Source organism: Cololabis saira, chromosome 1 (genome assembly GCF_033807715.1).
Source record: "Cololabis saira isolate AMF1-May2022 chromosome 1, fColSai1.1, whole genome shotgun sequence".
Lineage (NCBI taxonomy): Eukaryota > Metazoa > Chordata > Actinopteri > Beloniformes > Belonidae > Cololabis > Cololabis saira.
In genome coordinates, this window is record NC_084587.1 from 35,309,944 (window position 1) to 35,328,729 (window position 18,786).

General features: G+C 39.2%; 1 protein-coding gene across 1 annotated transcript in view; it reads left to right on the plus strand.

Moving 5' to 3' along the window:
• The window catches only part of smc3 (structural maintenance of chromosomes 3), a 36,461-nt gene that overhangs the window by 6,979 nt on the left and 10,696 nt on the right, over window positions 1–18,786 (plus strand). Inside the window, exons 10-22 of the mRNA XM_061721413.1 lie at window positions 97–177; window positions 537–701; window positions 4,695–4,816; window positions 5,676–5,889; window positions 6,114–6,217; window positions 7,975–8,074; window positions 8,970–9,130; window positions 10,675–10,816; window positions 10,994–11,144; window positions 12,434–12,584; window positions 15,747–15,900; window positions 16,902–17,060; window positions 18,599–18,706. Coding sequence (XP_061577397.1) covers window positions 97–177; window positions 537–701; window positions 4,695–4,816; window positions 5,676–5,889; window positions 6,114–6,217; window positions 7,975–8,074; window positions 8,970–9,130; window positions 10,675–10,816; window positions 10,994–11,144; window positions 12,434–12,584; window positions 15,747–15,900; window positions 16,902–17,060; window positions 18,599–18,706 — 1,812 coding nt within the window. The remainder of the gene's footprint in view (window positions 1–96; window positions 178–536; window positions 702–4,694; window positions 4,817–5,675; window positions 5,890–6,113; window positions 6,218–7,974; window positions 8,075–8,969; window positions 9,131–10,674; window positions 10,817–10,993; window positions 11,145–12,433; window positions 12,585–15,746; window positions 15,901–16,901; window positions 17,061–18,598; window positions 18,707–18,786) is intronic.

Sequence of the window (18,786 nt, forward strand, 5' to 3'; positions counted from 1 at the left end):
AAGTGAAATAATCAGTTTGTGTATACAAAGGTTTTTTGTTTTTTGTATATACCATCCATACCAAGACTTGTATTTTGTTTGGCTTGTATTCTGCAGTTGTCCTCTAAGAGAGAGACCTGTGGAGACAAATCCAGACAGCTACGTGACGCTCAACAAGATGCCAGAGACAAAGTAGAGGTAAAAAAATCAAAATAAATCCTGGTGCCCATTTATGGACACCAAAGTATTAAAACCTTCACCAGAATAATATCTTTGAGAACATTTAGGTCAAAGAAACTATGCAAATATAGCCTGTTAATTAGATATTATTTAAAAAGAAGCTTTACATTTAACCTTATGTCTGTCATTGTTACATTTATTTGTAGCAAGAAGTTTTTTCTAGAAATTAGACTTAAAGGTGTGGACATATTTTTAGAGGGTTAATGTTGTTGACTCCTGACACAACGCGGTCTTGTAAATGAATGGACCTTCCCGTAATCACTGCAGAGAAAGGAAGTTGTTTTCACACTTTCTTTATTTTGGCTTCCCTGCTGTAGGAGACGGAGCGCATTGTGCGCGAGATGAAGTCAAAGGTCTCTGCTATGAAGGAAGAGAAAGAGCAGCTGTCGGCAGAGCGCCAGGAGCAGATCAAGCAGAGGACCAAGCTCGAGCTGAAGGCCAAGGACCTGCAGGACGAGCTGGCAGGCAACAGTGAACAGAGGGTACGGAAGCCTCCCATCTGCGTCACACTGCACATGTGATGTTACACCAGCAACACGCCCCTTCCTCCATCCCCCTCACCTCCATTGTGTAAAGAGTCTACGAATTTTTATGTAATTTAGTTTTGGGATTATTTTTTCCCAAAGAAAGAAAGAGGAATAATATTTCTTTCATCTTTTTTTGTTTTTCAAACACAACCAGCAAGACACTTTCACCCACTAAATGTTTATTTTCAACTAATAAATATCAATTCCACTTAAACCTAGAGCGCCCTTTTCACAATCATGAACCTACATGTCTAATCAGGTGTTAGTCGGTTAGCAATATCACCTCCATGTAAGATATTTATTGAAGATCAATGGCCTGCATTGCATATTGAAAATACAGGTGTTAATATGTTTGTGTAGTCCTCTGTTGGGTCATATTTATGGTAACTCATTGAAAGTAAAATAATGAGTGCGTGTTGAAAGTCTCCTTTTTGCACCTCCTGGTTTTAATTTATACATATGGTGGATTCTTGTAAGGAAGACCCAGAATATCCCCCTCTCAAACCAGGACTGTCTCATTTATTATTGTTATAGTACAGTAACCGCTTAAGCAAATCCAGACTTTATTTTTATGTTAAAATACTTGTTTTCAATTTTATTTGAAGGAATATTTGCTTCCTTTAGGAAGTGTCGCCTAGCTCCTCACCATCGTCTCTTGTCCTCACCATCAGTAACAACCATATACTAAAATGAATGAAGCATTAGTAATGTTTTTTTTTTGTTTGTTTTTTTTACAGTGGGATATCCCGTATCAGATGTAATTTTTTAGCGAAATCAAAATTGCTGTCGCATTTAATCTAAACTAGGTTAGTTTTAAACTGCAAATTACTTTTCTTAGCTTTGTAACATGGCCTTGAATGCTCAGAATGTGATAATGGTTATTTTTATTATCCAACTGTCAATCAATCCATATTTTTTTTTTTTTTTTTTTTTTTTTATAATATTTTTATCCCGATTTTTTTTCCCCCCATTTTATCACCCAGTGCTCCTATCTAGACAGTCCTGGGCATTGCCATCCTCTACCAACCCCGGGAGGGCCCTGCACTGAGCTCGGGTCTCCTCCTTAACCTGAGGAGTGAGCAGGCCGCATCTTTTCCCCAGACAGGGTGGGGTTTCTCTGGCCGGACGTAGCGCGTGGAAGGATCACGTTATTCCGGCCGGATCCTCCCCACCCCATCTGGCACCCCGGTTGGCCAGAGGGGCATGTGTAGCCCAGGACTGCTGCATGTTTTTGTGAGGATAGCTCACATTAGCTACCCAAGGAACACGGGGAGAACATGCAAACTCCACACAGAAAGGCCCTTTCGCCAACCCCACCCATGGTGTGGGCGCTGAAGTCATGGGGGAACTAACACGCATTTCAGCGCCCACAGCGTCCCTGGCGAGAATCGAACCCAGGACCTTCTTGCTGTGAGACGGCTGCACTACCTGTTGTGCCACCCTGCCCCCAATCAATCATATTAAAAGTTTATTGATTTGTATAAATTCCCCCTGACACGGTAACAAAAAAAAATCCACCCCCTCTCAGAGTTCACACTGATGTGAAATCAAACAATAGAAATCAAAACAGTTCTTTGAACTAGGCTGTAAATGTTTATTTCTGCTGTAAAGTTGGACATTTCGACATGCATAGAGCGCAGTTTGCGCCGTGCCCACCGCTGGGTAGGGCGCAGAGTCGTCACAGCGCGGCACGGTGAAATTAAAAAATGTTCAATTCGGGCAGGGAGGCACGGCACCGAGCTCGGCGGCAGAGCGGTCCGCTCTTGCGCCGTGGCAGCATACACAATGAATGGGGTCGCCGCCGGCGGTCTGCGCTTTGCGCTCTATGTGGAAGGGGCTTTACACACCACCCTACCTTTTGTCTGTTTCTCGTGTTCCTTCTTTAAATGGGAATTCAAAATGAGTCCAAACGTCTGATCTGAAAGATTTTCCCCTTTTTTATTGTTTTGTTGCGTGCAGCCACCGTCCACAAAACGCGACTCATAAGAAAATGTTGCGCACGGCGCCCCCCACTGGCCAGGAGGTGAATCGATTCAGAGGCTTTGCTTAGTCGATATTGAATCAGGGCGGGGATAATTGCGAAGCATCGATTTTTCTATATTTTTACCCACCCCTAGTGTCGAGCTGGCCCTGCTAATAACTCTCCTCTGAGAATGCCTATAGGAGGAGGGCCCTGCGTGCTGTTTTAATGCATGCAGAAATGAAACATGGGTCATTTTAAAAATGTTTTGTTATGCTAAATTTTAAAAGCATTATACACCATGGAACTGCAAAATATTCATATCATGTTACGTATGATTTTAAACTGTGGCGCCAAGCCATTGCCTGCATACAAGTGTGAGGATGCCCTATGAGATCAGTGGAGAAGCAGATAAACAGAATAAGTTGCGTCAGATTCTGTCAAGTATACATTATTGTTGGCATACCTCACTCTCCATATGGCTTTGTGTTGAGTGTGTGTTTTCTGAACATGCATGAAAATGAAGATCAGAGATAACAGCTTTATTGGCTTGGCCAGCCTGTGTGTGAACTGTGATGGGTCCCAGGTTGCTGGCTGGCAGTTGGATTCGGCCCACCTGGTAGTCACTAGCACATCAACAGCCAAAATCTACTGGGGCAAGATGAAAAGCCTCAGTAGCCGTCGGTGGTGCTGGCATTTTCAGCTTTGTGGCGGCTGATCCAACAAGTAGGACTGGGAGGGAAGCTAGAATGCTGTTAATGATGCTTTGCGTTTTTGTGCTTATTTTCATTTATTTTTATTAACATGTTCAGATTTTTACTTTATTTCTCTCCCGCAAGCATTCGTACTCTCTTCTAGGGCTGCACGATTCTGGACAAAATGAGAATCATGATTTTTTTGCTTAGAATTGAGATCACGATTCTCTCACGATTTTTTTCCAATATAAAATGTATTGCACTTATTACTTTAACTTTGCAACAGCTGAACAAAAATATAATAACAATAAACATCTCTTGTCTTCTTTACACAAACCTTTGAATAATTTAAACAATAATAACAATTTTGAACAATATTTGTTCCTCCCTGAGTTGAACACCCTTTCAGAAAGGGGACTTGTAACAGATCCTGTAGTTCTGAGGCAACAAATTATTCCTCTGGCTGGGATGAACCCCCCATTGCCTTTTGCTGCTGTTAAGAAGCTGCCGATACAAAAGGTAAACGTTACAAAAAATATGATGGTGCCTGATAAAAGACTGGCATCAACTTTGTAACAGCTGACATTGAACATAAAAACAATAAACATAATTTTTTTTTTTTTTATTTTTAAATCGTCGTCATTTGGAAATGAGATCGCGTTCAAGCATGAATCGAGATCGCAATTTTTTTTTTTAACGATTAATCGTGCAGCCCTACTCTCTTCATTCGTTGCTTTTTATTCTTCTGCTCTGTAGTCAACGGCAACATATGCTTTGTTAAATTCGCCTCGTCTTAAATTTTCAGTGTCTGTATCATGATCACTTTGATGATGCCCTCTGTGTTTGAAACGGTGTTTGACTCCTTGCAACAAAATTAGTATATACTTGTTATTTGACAGCAATCAATATCTCAATATCTGCTTGTGTCACTTTTACCATTTCTGCACTACTTCATAACAAACAAATGCATAATAATTAATGCATAAATCCGTCAATATGATCGTACCAACATGTGATAGCTTTTGTTTCCTCTCGTATCGCATTTTGGAAAGGTACCAGTATAAATTATAAAGTTAGTATACCACCTAGCCTGAGGAGGAATTCAGGCTAAACATGTTCATTCATTTGTGCAAAGGCACTTGAGTTGACCTCAGAAATTTATAAGGACATTTTTCGCAGTCGCTAATCCCTCCCCCACCCCAGCTTTAGCTATAGCCACACAACTTCATTACTCTATCCTGTGAAGACATTCATAATTAATTGACCTTGGTATTGGTTGGTCTTGCCCTTTAGAAACGCCTGCTGAAAGAGCGTCAGAAGCTGCTGGAAAAAATAGAAGAGAAACAGAAGGAGCTTCAGGAGACTGAACCCAAATTCAACATGGTTAAGGAAAAGGAGGAGCGAGGCATCTCCAGGTAGGGATGAGTCATTTACAACTTTGTTTTTTTAAGCAGCTGGTGAGAGCACACATCCCTTTGAGTTAGCCATCATATATCCCTTTCAGACAGAGGGGAGAACCCAGTAAATTAGCACTAAGGGGTCCAAAATGTTATGGCGAGCATGGCTCATGCCCTGCTAACTCTCCTTGAATTATTAGCTGTAATCTGTGTTGAGCCTGAAGCGTAGCAGAGCATTTAGCTGTAGCTCAAATAAAAGTAATATCACAATTCACTAAACCACTCATCCAGGCAACAATTTTGGAAAACAAGATTCAAGGAAACTAATCCAAGGAAGTGTTGGATGCTCATGCCGCGAAAGAAATTTCTCTCCAGATTGAGATGTTGATGCAATTATCTTCTATACTCACATGCTCTGTGAAAAGAGGGATCTACAGAAGTAAATCACACGTGAATAATACATTAAAATAATTTTTTTGTAAATGGCCAGGACCATCGTAATCATAGCTTAAATAACAGGGGGGAAGACTTTCTGAGTGTGGATTGACTGGACAGCCATTGGGACATTCCACAGCTGTAGATCTGCTGAGCCATGAGCCATCGGCCGTGGAGTGGTCAGTCAATGCTGCTCACTCTTGCAGGCACATTTCTTTATCATCATTGGAAAGGGATTCTCTTCTGGATCAGGGGCAAGAGTGATGGACATAATGTGCAGTTCCATATCAGTCAACACTTGTTAACCAACTCTGATCCAATCTGCTCACAGGTTTGTGAGCAGTGTGGATGTAAAATTTGGGATGAAGATTAAGATGCATGACAATTGCCCCTTTCTATATGAAGTTGTGATGAAGTAATTTGTGATCTTATCTCTCTTCAGGCTAGCCCAAGCTACACAGGAGAGGACGGACCTGTACGCCAAGCAGGGCCGTGGCAGTCAGTTTACCTCCAAGGAGGAGAGAGACAAGTGGATCAAAAAGGAGCTGAAATCTCTGGATCAGGCTATCAATGACAAGAAGAGGCAGATCGCAGCCATCCACAAAGACCTGGAGGACACAGAAACTAACAAAGAGAAGAACCTTGAGCAGTACAATGTAAGAAAACTGGAAACTCACTTACTTAAGAAAATGCCACAGAGTTTGATTTGATGTGTGTGTGTAAATACTTCTTGTCATGGATCATGTTTGTGTAGCTGCTGTTTGATGGTCTTAAATCTTAAATTTATCTCAGGTCAATTTACAAACTGCGTTATATGGATTTGTGATGTAAAGAGGTTTGTGCAGTATTGATCTCAACAAATTTCTATTTGTGACTTCAGAAACTTGATCAGGATCTAAATGAAGTCAAGACCCGTGTTGAAGAGCTGGACAAGAAGTATTATGAAGTCAAGAACAGGAAAGATGAGCTTCAGAGTGAAAGAAAGTAAGAACTTTATCTTTCATAAAATGTTGTTCTCCAATCTTAAAGATGCAATGCTACTTTTAGTAAGAATAATATTATTTTTTTCTAAATTTTTCAACGTATTACAGCCTTTTGTGTATATTAAAGATTTGCCGTTTAAAAAGTCCACACCGTCTTGAAATGTTCTGTCTTGCAGACAAAACTCTTCTCCTTTTTCGTTGTGTTTTCCTTCAGTGGTTGACAGTTTCCTGAGTTCTTAATTTAATGTCTCTTATATAGTTGCAGTGCAGCACCTCCTTTTTTCACCCACATCTTTCAGCTTTCCTCATTGCAGAACGTGTTAGGAGATGGAGTAACTTGAAGCCGCTTGAATTGACCTTTGGGTACACTCATGGGTTTTCTGGGTTAAGAAAACTTGGCTCCAAAAATACAGACACTGATCTTCATGCTAAAATGTTGTTTGTCAACTTGGAAGCAGAAATGTATTTTCAGGCAGATTTTGAAATAAAGGGAAAAAAAAGCTAGATTTCACAGCCATGACAACAGTGAATTTTTATGAACCACATCCCATAAAGTTACATAAAGCCTCACATTTATGCACAAGTATGGGCTTAGTTTTGTAATTGATAGCATAAGCTAATCCAGCCAAGCTAAAATAACAAACTTTTAGTAAGTAAACTAAGTAACTGATCCAACTAGCTTCCTAGCCAAACAAAAAAAGAGAACAATAATGGGTGAAGTCACAGGGGTTCGTGCAGTTCTTCTGATGCAGTCTATGGTTTACCTCTTTTGAAAGTGGTTTCACGGGTCTGTATTATCAGATGCAGCATGATGTTAAGTTGGATGGAGATGAAGAACAGTTTGTTCTCTTATCTGGTTCTGTGATGTAACGGCACCCTGCAAATCTGACATATTTTAAGACTTGAGTCATCCAAATTAAAGCAACAGGGTTATGTTCGGTCATAACATCTGCACAAGTTCCTTGAGTCCTCTTTCAAGCTCTCCTACCGGACGACTGGGAGCTTGAGGGATCTGGTCGTAGGGCTGTTTTCTTCTGGACCGAGATCTCTGGGGATGCTCGGGGGACACAGCTCCAAGTGCTCCAAATAATATCTGCACCGCTGCTGTCTTCACCTTCCAACCCATACTCGATGCAGATGTTCCTGCACACTATAAACAATACTTGGTTGTGTTGTATGCTGGTAGTAACCTTTAGTTACTACCAGTGTATCTTCCAGTTATGTGCTAGTGGGATTTCTCAGTTTGTTGAAACACTGTGGCCTTTTCTTTCCGTTTTAAAAACTAAAAAGTTACAGTTGAAACCTACGGTCTTCAAGCTATTTAAATGCAGTTAGTTTACAGCTAGCATTGATAATTATACCCATAGTAATGGTTTAAGTAAAAAAATAGAATAAATTGACAATAATTGGTATACTATATTCATAGAATAAAAACAAATGGTCTCAATCTAATTAATTTCAAGTTGTGAGACATCAAGGCATAAAAACATTCCCTTTTTTATATGAATAATAAACTAGTCCATGAAATTAATTTTCTTTTTTTCTTGTAAATATTTATGAATGAAATAATTATATAAAAATAATTTATATATATATTTATATATTAATAAACATGAGCCTTGTCTGACCAGCGCTGCTGTTGTTGTTTTCATCTTTTAATCACTGACTGCTTTTTCTGAGAGTATCATAGCTGCAGTCGGGCTTCAGTTTTCTCAGCGCCATAAGTGTGACCGTGTGGCTTTGTGTGTATCTGCCCAGCTACCTGTGGCGTGAGGAGAACGCAGAGCAGCAGGCGCTAGCAGCCAAACGAGAGGACCTGGAGAAGAAGCAGCAGCTCCTTAGAGCGGCCACAGGCAAGGTCTGTGTCAACACACGATTGCATAATTATTGAAATGCAAACTGGAGTTGGAGGATAGCCGGGTCTACCATATAAATTAGATGTGAGTAAAATATGTCTGTGTACGTAGGGATAGAAATTAGTTTCCAGATGACTGAAGGCAATGTCCAGTCAGTGACACTACCCTGACCCTGTTACTTGAACACATATAGTCAGGTTTGCTGGGGTTTTTTTTGTTTGATTTTAATTTGGAATGACTGTTTATACCCGCACTTGCTTATCAGAGGACTCGAAAAGGAAATTGGCTAGTGGAGACAAAGTGCCTCGTTCTCCAAGTTAGCCCACCTGCGAAGGAGTCACACTGTGACTCAGCCGGTTGTCAGGATAGGTATATCAAATGGAATCACTCATCTGCCTCACTACCAGCACTTTATGATAGCTCACTAAATTTAAATATGACTCACTCCTCTGTGCCTCGTCCAGTCCTTTCTGGCGGGTATATACACAATCAAATGTCACCTCTAAATAATAGCTGATATGAAAGGCGGCTGTTGCTTCATGTACAAATGTCATGCATTCATGTTTCTTTCTTTGGTACCGTCTGACTCAGCCCGTCTCTGACATTTGATGGACTCAAGTCTTTCTATCCTCGTCCCCAGTAGTTTATATTTGCTTTTGAGTATTCTAGTGCTCCACAAAATTTATATTTTTTTTCTTCTCTGCTTGGTTTAAATGCATAAATGTGAGTTTGTCTTCTATTTATTGAACACAAGACATTGTGTATGAATATTTTTTTCTATAAAAAAAATGTAGTTTTAATAAACTAAATATAAATTGTTACATTTTTTCTGTGTTGATGTTATGTAAAATATTTGTGTCACATATGTCTCCATGACTGCCCCTCTTTCTCATCCAGGCCATCCTGAACGGTATTGACAGTATCAATAAAGTCCTGGAGCATTTCCGGCGTAAAGGGATCAACCAGCACGTCATCAATGGTTACCATGGCATTGTCATGAATAACTTTGAATGTGAACCTGCTTTCTACACCTGTGTTGAAGTGACTGCTGGAACCAGGTGAGGATTGCTTCTATAATTGTTATAGACAATGCTGGAGGTATTTTGTCCACAACTGATGATTTAAGGCATTGCTATCTCCTTCACTTGATGTCTTTGAGCAATTCCCAAACATAATTAGTTCTCACGCTTTACCTTTGATTAATCATTTGGATGATTATCTGCTGCTTTCATCCTCTGGCTATTCTCTCAACGGTGGTAGCGGCAATCGCAATATTCAAGAGTTATTCAAGACTAACAATGTTTTAGTTAATTTTATTCAACGTTGAGATTTTCTTTTTTGGTTGTTTTGAAGAGAAGTCTCGCAGGACGAGTTATGGAGCATTACAAGTATTGTACATGCAACAGCGATCAATGGAAACCCAGACCCCCTGGAGCGCTACATTTATCAAACAGATTTTCTTTGGCGCAAAAGTGTCGTGGAAACGTGGCTTCTGGTGAAAGTCTGTAAAACTGAAACTTTAATCTGGTGATGGCATTGATCTAGAAAATGATATCACCCTGGCTTTGGCCAAAATTAGATAATTGAACATTCACTTTAGTTGTTCCATTTTGATTACATTTTTCTCAGTTAATGTGTCACCATTTAACATCCACAGCATATCTGTGGCTTAGCACAAGATCCACAAATTTTAATTTGTGTAGTCTCCTAACAACTGCATATATTATCCAGGAGAAATCTGATTGTCTGCGCTAGTATATAGCCTGTTCAGAATCTGCTGCCCTATGTTTCTACTGCACTTTAATTAAGTTAATTTATTAGTTAATCTATTAGTCAATCAATTTATTCTTAGAATCATTATTTCTTGTCAGTTTAAGTAGACCGACCAAGTTCTACAAATTCTCATAAATTTGAATTGCTTCACAATGAGATTATAGCTATTTTATTTAATTTGATTCTAATTGAATCATAATTGTACTGAGCTTGATTGTACTGCATTGAACTCACGTACCTCCTCTGTACAGTGCCTTGAAATGACTTGTAAATTGTTCCAGTATGATCCAGAGAGCATCTTATTTATTTATGTATTTATTGATTGATTGGATGATGGAGGAAGACCATATAAGTAGCTTGGTATCCGGTACAAAGATGGATATCACGGTTGGCTAATTGTAGCCTTGTGCATAAGTTAAGTCCTATTTATTTATATTTAGGGTCATGGTTAGCTTTTGCTTGTCTTCTCTACTATGTCATTAATTTGGAATAATTTGACACTCAACGTCCACAATTCAGTGCATTAAAACTTTAAAGCTGTTATTTCATGATGTATATAAAGTGTTTCCGTGTACACCTCTGACTTGGCTTTACTCCGAATTCAAAACATACAGCTTGAAAAACTTTGTATTATTGTATCCTCGCCTCTCTTCATATGGCGTGAGTTCTATAACTTAATCCTTATCTTTACATCTGAATTGGATTTTTGATCAAAATCACACGTGTTATGTACTTGATCTGAAAAAGTGCTTGAAATGATTTAAAGTCTTTCACATATGTTTGTCACAGGAATGCTCATGAGTAAAAAATGGCAATTTGTGTGTTACAGGCTGTTCTATCACATCGTGGAGACTGATGAAGTCAGCACTAAAATACTCATGGAGTTCAACAAAATGAACTTGCCAGGAGAAGTCACGTTCCTTCCCCTGAGCAAGCTGGATGTCAGAGACACCGCCTACCCAGAAACCAATGTAAGAGCTATGCATGAGCCGCATCTCTTGATTTAAACACTGCCAGGAGGAGGATGGAACTAAAGGAAAAAATAAATCGTCATTTTGCCATTTAGACCCATAACAACTGCTGCTGTTGAAGCTATGAAGCAATGTTTGAAGCTGTGTTCATAATATCATCTTATTTTTTGCCCCAAGGATGCCATCCCCATGATCAGCAAACTGCGCTACAGTAATAACTTTGATAAGGCCTTCAAGCATGTGTTTGGGAAGACCCTAATCTGTCGTAGCATGGAGGTTTCCACCCAGCTGGCGAGAGCTTTCACCATGGACTGTATAACTCTAGAGGGTAAGCCGACCTGCAACGCAAACTTTATCCACCACTAGGGGTGTAACAATATATCGTGCCACGAAATTTCGCGATACAAAAACGTCACAATACGTGTCGTGGAGGTGACAAAGTGTATCGCGATATTGGGTTATTAATATTAATCTATTGTGTTGACTAGAAACGCGCATCTGACCGCAGCCGCACCTCGACCCGCGGACCAAAATCTTACTTCGCTCAGAAGAAACTAGTCCCGTTTTGTGGTCCCGTTTTGAGCTCTGAACTTTTACTTATGTAAGGCTGGTGTAGAGTTAAGCCTTACCTTATTAAATTAAACCTTTTTCGGGTCGTGAGTAGGATAAACACGCGGGCAACTCCAGTGTAGTTCCAGTCTACTTTAATGTCCGCTCAACAGCGTAGGATTTTAGAGCATCAACACAGCACCTAGTGCTGTATCACTCCGCCCAATCTAAAACAGACTAATCACTACAGATAAACTGACTAGTGTAATTATAGTCCCTGATTTACATCAGAATATAAAGAATATATTTATAAAATAATGAACCCTGAATTACCAAAATAACCTTCTTAACAAAAATAAATCTCCTCTTACACTTATAAGGTGAGCATGAATCAATCTTTTTTATGATGTAAAATTGTATGTATTTATTTACTTTTATTTATTTATTTAATTTTAGTTGTTAAATTAGAAAGAAAAAAGTCAAATCATACATGAGAGAAACTATTCAGTTTGTGGCCAAATATTTTTACTTGTATGAAACTGAAGATGCATAATGCAAACCTGACATTTACTTTTAGTTCAGTTTATGGAAAATGGTTGGCCTGGCTTTCTCTTTAAAACTTAAACAGTTATAATGCATTACAAACTGTAACAATAGGGCAAACGCACAGCATTGTTTTGTATTTTGTGTCTTTCAAATAAAAGACAATTTTTCCAGTCATATGTTCCTCATTCAAGGTTGTTAAAAAAATACTGCTATAATATCGTATCGTTATCGTGATCTCAATATCGTGTATCGTACCGTATCGTGAGATTACTGTATCGTCACACCCCTATCCACCACTGCTGAAAAATATGAATGAGAACTTGAACGAGGTGGTACAAAAAGGTGTGTAGTTGTGTATCGACCAGTGGAGCCGTTCCACTTGACTGTGGAAGATATTAACTATGTATTTTAGTTTAATTATCTCAGCTCTCAACAATGACATAACCATACACTGTGTAATACTGAGCATAGATCGATGCTACGTATTCCTTTCAAATAACACTTTGTAATGTGACCTCCTAGGTGATCAGGTGAGCCATCGTGGCGCTCTGACAGGAGGCTACTATGATACCAGAAAGTCTCGCCTGGAGCTACAGAAAGATATGAGGAAGGCTGAGGAGGAGCTGGGTGAGCTGGAGGCCAAGCTCAATGAGAACCTGCGTAGGAACATCGAACATATCCTTTCTATTAAAACAGGTTATGGGTATATTCATTGGAAAACCACTGATGTAGAGCAGTGTTTCCCAACCCTGGTCCTCGAGCCCCCCCTGCCCTGCTTGTTTTAGATGTTTCCCTGCACCAACACACCTGATTCTAACTAATGGTCCTCCTTAGCGTGTCACCAAGGTTTGCACAACTCTGTTGATGACACAGCTACTTGCATCACGGTGTGCTGAAGCAGGGTAGCATCTAAAACATGCAGGACAGGGGGGGCTAGCGGGGTTGGGAAACCATGATTAGAGGATCAGTACCTTGCTGTGCTCTTTTTATTAGCAGCTTTGAGAGTATACCGCACTATTTTTATTTGGTTTTGTTTTTTCTTTAAAGTCGTGTGTCTGTGTCGTGTCCAATGGTGCTGCCAAAATCTTTTCAGTATTAGTAAAAATGAAATCTGAGGGTTTGTTTGCAAATCAAAAAGCTCTTTTTTCATTCCCTTTTTGCCTGAGTTTGGGAGGAGTTTACTGGAAAGTGAGTCAGTAGGTTTTGTAAAAACTTCTGCTGATGATCACGTCAAAGTTTCAAGTAAATGTAGACTCATCCCAGGAATCCCAAGAATGGAGTTATAATTGACATCAGATGTTTATGCATATGAAAAAATATTGACAAAACTAAACCGACTTCTTTATCTCAGGACATTTTAAGTCATAGATTATACGATTTTTTTATTTGTATTTTTATTTTTCCCTTCCCTTCTGTCATTCTTTCTCTCTTTTGTCATAGTTGTTTTGTGAATGTTTTTCCCCTGTATGTGAATTTAAGACAAAGGATGGAGACTAGTTTGACTAGGATACTAAGTGGTGTCAAACTGTACATATTCCATATCAACAAATACTTATTTTATATTAAGTTGAAATATGTTTCAAAGACATAGAGCTCAACCATCAGCTCATGATCTGAATCAGACACGGGGATTTGATTCAGAGCCTTGTTCAGCTTCAGCCTAATATTCTCTTGTTTCTTTGAATGGAAAGAGAATTCTTTTTTCTTCAAAATATGTTTGATTCAGTGGACTATACTTGAAGATAATTTAAATACCTAGCCTGTTTAGTCTTTGCCACATATAAGGCCTGTTCCTCTTTGAATCGATGTTGGACAGTGCAGGTTGTTATTGTGGTGCTAAAACAGGCATGCTCAGCTGCTACTTTTCACTTTCAACAGCTTTTAACATGTCTGTGTGTGTGATGAGGTTAAACATGGGAAAGCTTAGCTCGCAGGTTGCTTTAGTAGACAGGGCCAAAATTGCTGCGTTGATGGACTCCAGGAATTGTTATTAGGGCAGTGAGGTCATAAATTGTGGACAAAACCTCTCCTGCTGATATATATTTCTGTTCCTGCGCTACCATGCAGTTTAACATTTGTAGGAAGGACCTTTTAAAAGTACACAGTTAAACCACCTGCACTCAATTGAATGATGTGGTATCCAGAGCCTCTATTCTGAAGTCAGATTAAACCCATCAGGGTTGTGTAGCTGACTCAAAACCAGCAGGAGGAGGGTTTAAGCAGGTCAAGAAGGATTAATAAGTATTGGGCCATATCTGCTAGAGCCATGACTCACTCCAGGATTGCACATGAAGGCAGAACAAGTGGATCAGAGAGGATTTGTGTCAGCATGTGCAGTTCCTGTTAATATGGTCACTTCCACCCGAGTATGATTTAGTGTGTACATGCATACCTGTATGATGGTGTACAGCAGCTTTGATCAGTCGGTCAGTCTCGTGTTTGCGAGTTAACTCTATAACGTATGGCTGTAGTGTAAGCATATTAAACAGGAGAAGGAGGTGCATGTCTTTCAATGAGCCCGAAAATAGATGCTGGCACTCCACTACTGCTAATACCGCAATTTATTTAAAGAGTAAAGTTTACGCAGTAGATTCCAACACATTGGGACTAGGTCTTGGGTCTTTTTTTCTTCTTTTTTTTTAATGCACATTATTTATTCAGAGTTGAAATGCTCAATGCTTTTAGAAAGTAGCCCATTGATTGGCCTTAGTATTAATTAAGTCCGATTAAACCTCAAAGGCCCAGATAAGTGTTTCAGTCCTGGTAGATCAATAATCCTGTCTGTTCATTTAATTTAATGGTGAGTGTGTGCAACGTTTCTTTATCCTCTGCCCTGATATCAGGGATCCCCACCTCTCTAGCACTTCATGTTGCAATAAAAAGCCTATAAGGTGCCCCATGACTGTAGTTCCTAACTAGAACAGCTGCTACAAAATGGTCTTAATTAGTTCTAGTTCTTAATTAGTAGCAATTTATCAAATCATTATCGAGCCTCGAAACCACTTATGGTAGTAGATTTGTTCATCCCCTTACTGATTATTTTATGCTCTGTTGAGGATTAAGAAATCCTGTGCTTTCTGTCTTCACGTTTTCTGAGCAAAATAGCCGAGCAAGTGTTAACTGTGCATGAAAACCTGTAATTAAATAACTAGAGTTTTAGCTTGTTTTAGTTTTTTTTTTAATCACAATAATAACATAGTAGATCATTTTTATTGTGATTTACAAGCCTGTTACCAGACCAGTCACATTAAAAAGAAACTTAATGACTAGAATAAAGCACAATGCTGGAGGGTTATGTTTTACTTCATATTCACTAATCTTTTTGTTGCAAGAGGTAAACGCTGCGGAGAGCCAAGCTATTCCCTGAAGCTGCATAGGGCCACAACACTGTGGAAGTCAGATTAGTTTTGCCGTTCAGTGAATTCCAGTTGAAAAAGAAATATGTTTTTTATTGCCTATATGAATATTTCCAGAAGAAACACAGCCAGAAACCAGTTATAGAAACTAGTTATGTCTAATCTTGAGGTTTGGGAGTCAGTACTCACTCTTAAAGGTGTTGCAGTATGTTCTTCTTCTCTGTGTTCTTATATGGTTGGTTATATGTTGTTTTTTGTTGTCAGGTTTTGTACTGTACAAAACATCTGTATTTTGTCGCACCTGTGTGCTGTACGCATCTTCTGGTATTTAGTGTGGAGTTAGTATTTTGGACAACGTGTCTTTTATGGACAGCGGTCGCCTATTGACACTTACAAAGATGAAGTCTGATGAATATGTTTTGCTTTGTTCTTTGCTAATTTACCATGGAGATGGATTACCATTCCTTAACTGCTGCTCCACGCATCAACAATGAGATTGACCAACTGATGAACCAAATGCAGCAGATCGAGACACAACAGAGGAAGTTCAAGGCATCCAGAGACAGCATTCTGTCTGAAATGAAAATGCTGAAGGAGAAGAGGCAGCAGTCGGAGAAGACTTTTATGCCCAAGGTTGTATTCCCTTGTTGCTGTGATAAAATTCAAACTTGTAATGCCAATCAAGATGGAAATATGAAATCCTTAGCATGTGATGACATCTTATGTCCTGAATTATGATTTTATTATTATCTAAAGTCTGTGGTTTTAGCGTAAGACATTGATTCCGGAAGTGACGTTGAGCCGTTGCATTTAATTAAACTATTCCCTTTTTATTTAAAATTAAATGTTAATATATAAAATATTGAATTAGAAGCACTTGATGAGACTAGAGTTTCAGTAACGACACACGTTACATTTTGACAATTGACAAAATCTGAAAATGGTGTATCAGTCTCAGTTTTAAGTTTCTGTGGTAACATTAACTTAAAGGTAAAGGTGAGCCGGTCCAGAGTTCTTGTTGAAGCCCTAAAGGTTTTGCGCTGTCAGAGAGGCTTTAAGCTTGATGAAAGATAAGTTTCTTACCACGTGATGCAACCACACGTGTCATCATCCCATTGTCGTTCTTCTGCTGATCTTGACTTTTTGTTTCTTAAGTCGTATGTCAGTTTAATATCTTTGTTTTATCAGCTAAAAATATCAGATCTATTCACTACATGGGGTGGATATAGGCTGACGTAACTTAATATCTCACTACGCATCGCAGTTGCCAAAATTAGGTCAGGAAATAGGCAGGAAAGGCAACAAGAGGAATTGTATTTATTTGTTAATTTTTTTTATAAAAGATTCCATCCCATACATCATTAAATTACTGAAATGTGCATTCTGATGGGATTAAAATGATCCCATGACCTCCGTGTTTGCTGAAATAGGGTAGGTAATTTGCGGTGGAATTTTAACTTTACAAATCACAGACATTTGGACACGATTAAAGTCACAGATTGGCCGCTGTGATTACTACATATGACCACAGCTCGCAAGATAATTTTAATCCTGTGCGAATTAGTCATTTTCCTGTGTCGTGTGTATTTGTGTCGTGTGTATTCGTAACCAATTTTCCCTCCTTTCCTCACCAGCAACGTAGTCTCCAAAGTCTGGAGGCCAGCCTCCATGCCATGGAGTCCACCAGGGAGTCGCTAAAAGCTGAACTCGGCACAGATCTTCTTTCTCAGCTCAGTCTTGAGGACCAGAGGCGCGTCGACGACCTCAATGATGAGATCCGTCAATTGCAACAGGTCAGGAAATGCACGTGATCTACAGATCATCACACACACTCACCAGTGATGTCTGCAGCCCCTTGCATACTGGCTTTTCTTCTATCAGTGGTGAATTGGGGAGATGCAGAAGTAGAACATCCAAGTCTTTTAGCAGAAGATTAAGAAAGGTGGTCCACTTTTAGATGGATTGACGAAACAGTTGAATGAATGTACTTTTGCTCAAGCCGCATCCATTTAGTTCAGGTTGGGAGGAATTAAAAGGTTTTTTTTTATATAGATTCACAAAGTAAATGAGAACACCTTTCTATCCATTATAACTGCAAATATGATCACTGATAAGACAGCTCCTTCGATCCACCCGTCTCATTCTACACATTTTGGTGTAGAAATGTTATAGTTTGACAATTTTTCCTTTTTTTTCCTTTTTTTTTTTTCTCTAAAAAAGCCAGAATCCAAAGGTTATAATGAATAAGTAAATAAAACCCCAAGTAAGTGATGCTGTGAAACTCGGCCTACTTCATGTTTCACTCGTAGAAAGAGGTCTTTTTGAAACTCGAATAAAAAGTATTGTGCAAGAGGCGAAAACAATCTCTGGCCAAGAGAAATGAAATTTCATCAACTTTTGTTTCAAACGCCTCCAACGACCTTTCAAGGGCCCAATGCATTTTTTCCCCACCATCGTCACAGAGCTCAAACAGAAAGTGAAGCCTTGCTTTCACGCCTCCATGCACGATCGGGCTTCCAGGGTCACCAATGATGTTTACAGGGACATCCACTCTGTTACGTGTCAAGTTTCTATTAATAGAATAATCTGGATGTGTGTAATTATTTATATATTTTCTACATAAGACTCATACTCGTGAGGAAAAAAAAGTCCTGAAATGCCATTCATCAATGTGTAAGCATCCATACCACTCTACCTCACGTGGCCTGATAAACGTGAGATCTTCTGCCTTCTTATAGAAGACATGAGCATCAATACATCTGCAGTTGACATAAACCTGTGATGAAAATGACAGACCTCTTTTATCTTTTTAAGTGGGAGAACTTGCACAACTGGTGTCTGACTAAATACGTTTTTGCCCCACTGTACGTCATGTTTCATCACAGTTCACACAGATGTTGAGTCACACATTTGTTTCAGAAATGATGGTTTTGTAGAAGTAAAGCCATATTTGGGGATTTTTGCCAGCCTTGCTTGGTCCAGTATTTGTGTATTTCTGTTCACTTAAAAATCTGAAATTCTTGTGCAGTGAAATGCTTCTTGAAGATCCTTGATGGTTTATTTAAAGTTGTAAAAGTCATCCACAATGCCAAGGCATTTTTAGTGTTTTAATTTGAAATTCCCAAATTCCAAAAATGTGTTTTATCAACAAAGTAAGCCATAAAATTGTGGTCTTGCAAAGGTTTCATTAAAGTTCAATGTGAAATAAAAATTCCAACATTTCTCTTTATGCTCCATCTCCTGCAAATGTGCTGCAATGAACAAATGTCTTATTTGTATGAGGACACTGCGTGAGTAATAGTTGTACGTTAATCCCTTTGTTTATTTACAGGACAACAGACAGTTGTTGAATGAGAGAATCAAGCTGGAGGGAATCATGACCAGAGTGGAAACGTATCTCAATGAGAACTTACGTAAACGTCTTGACCAAGTAGAGCAGGTACACCATCCCCCAGGACGCTGTCTGGAAACATTTACCTGTCGTCTTCTGTGGGTGACGGTCTCTCATTTGAATCGACA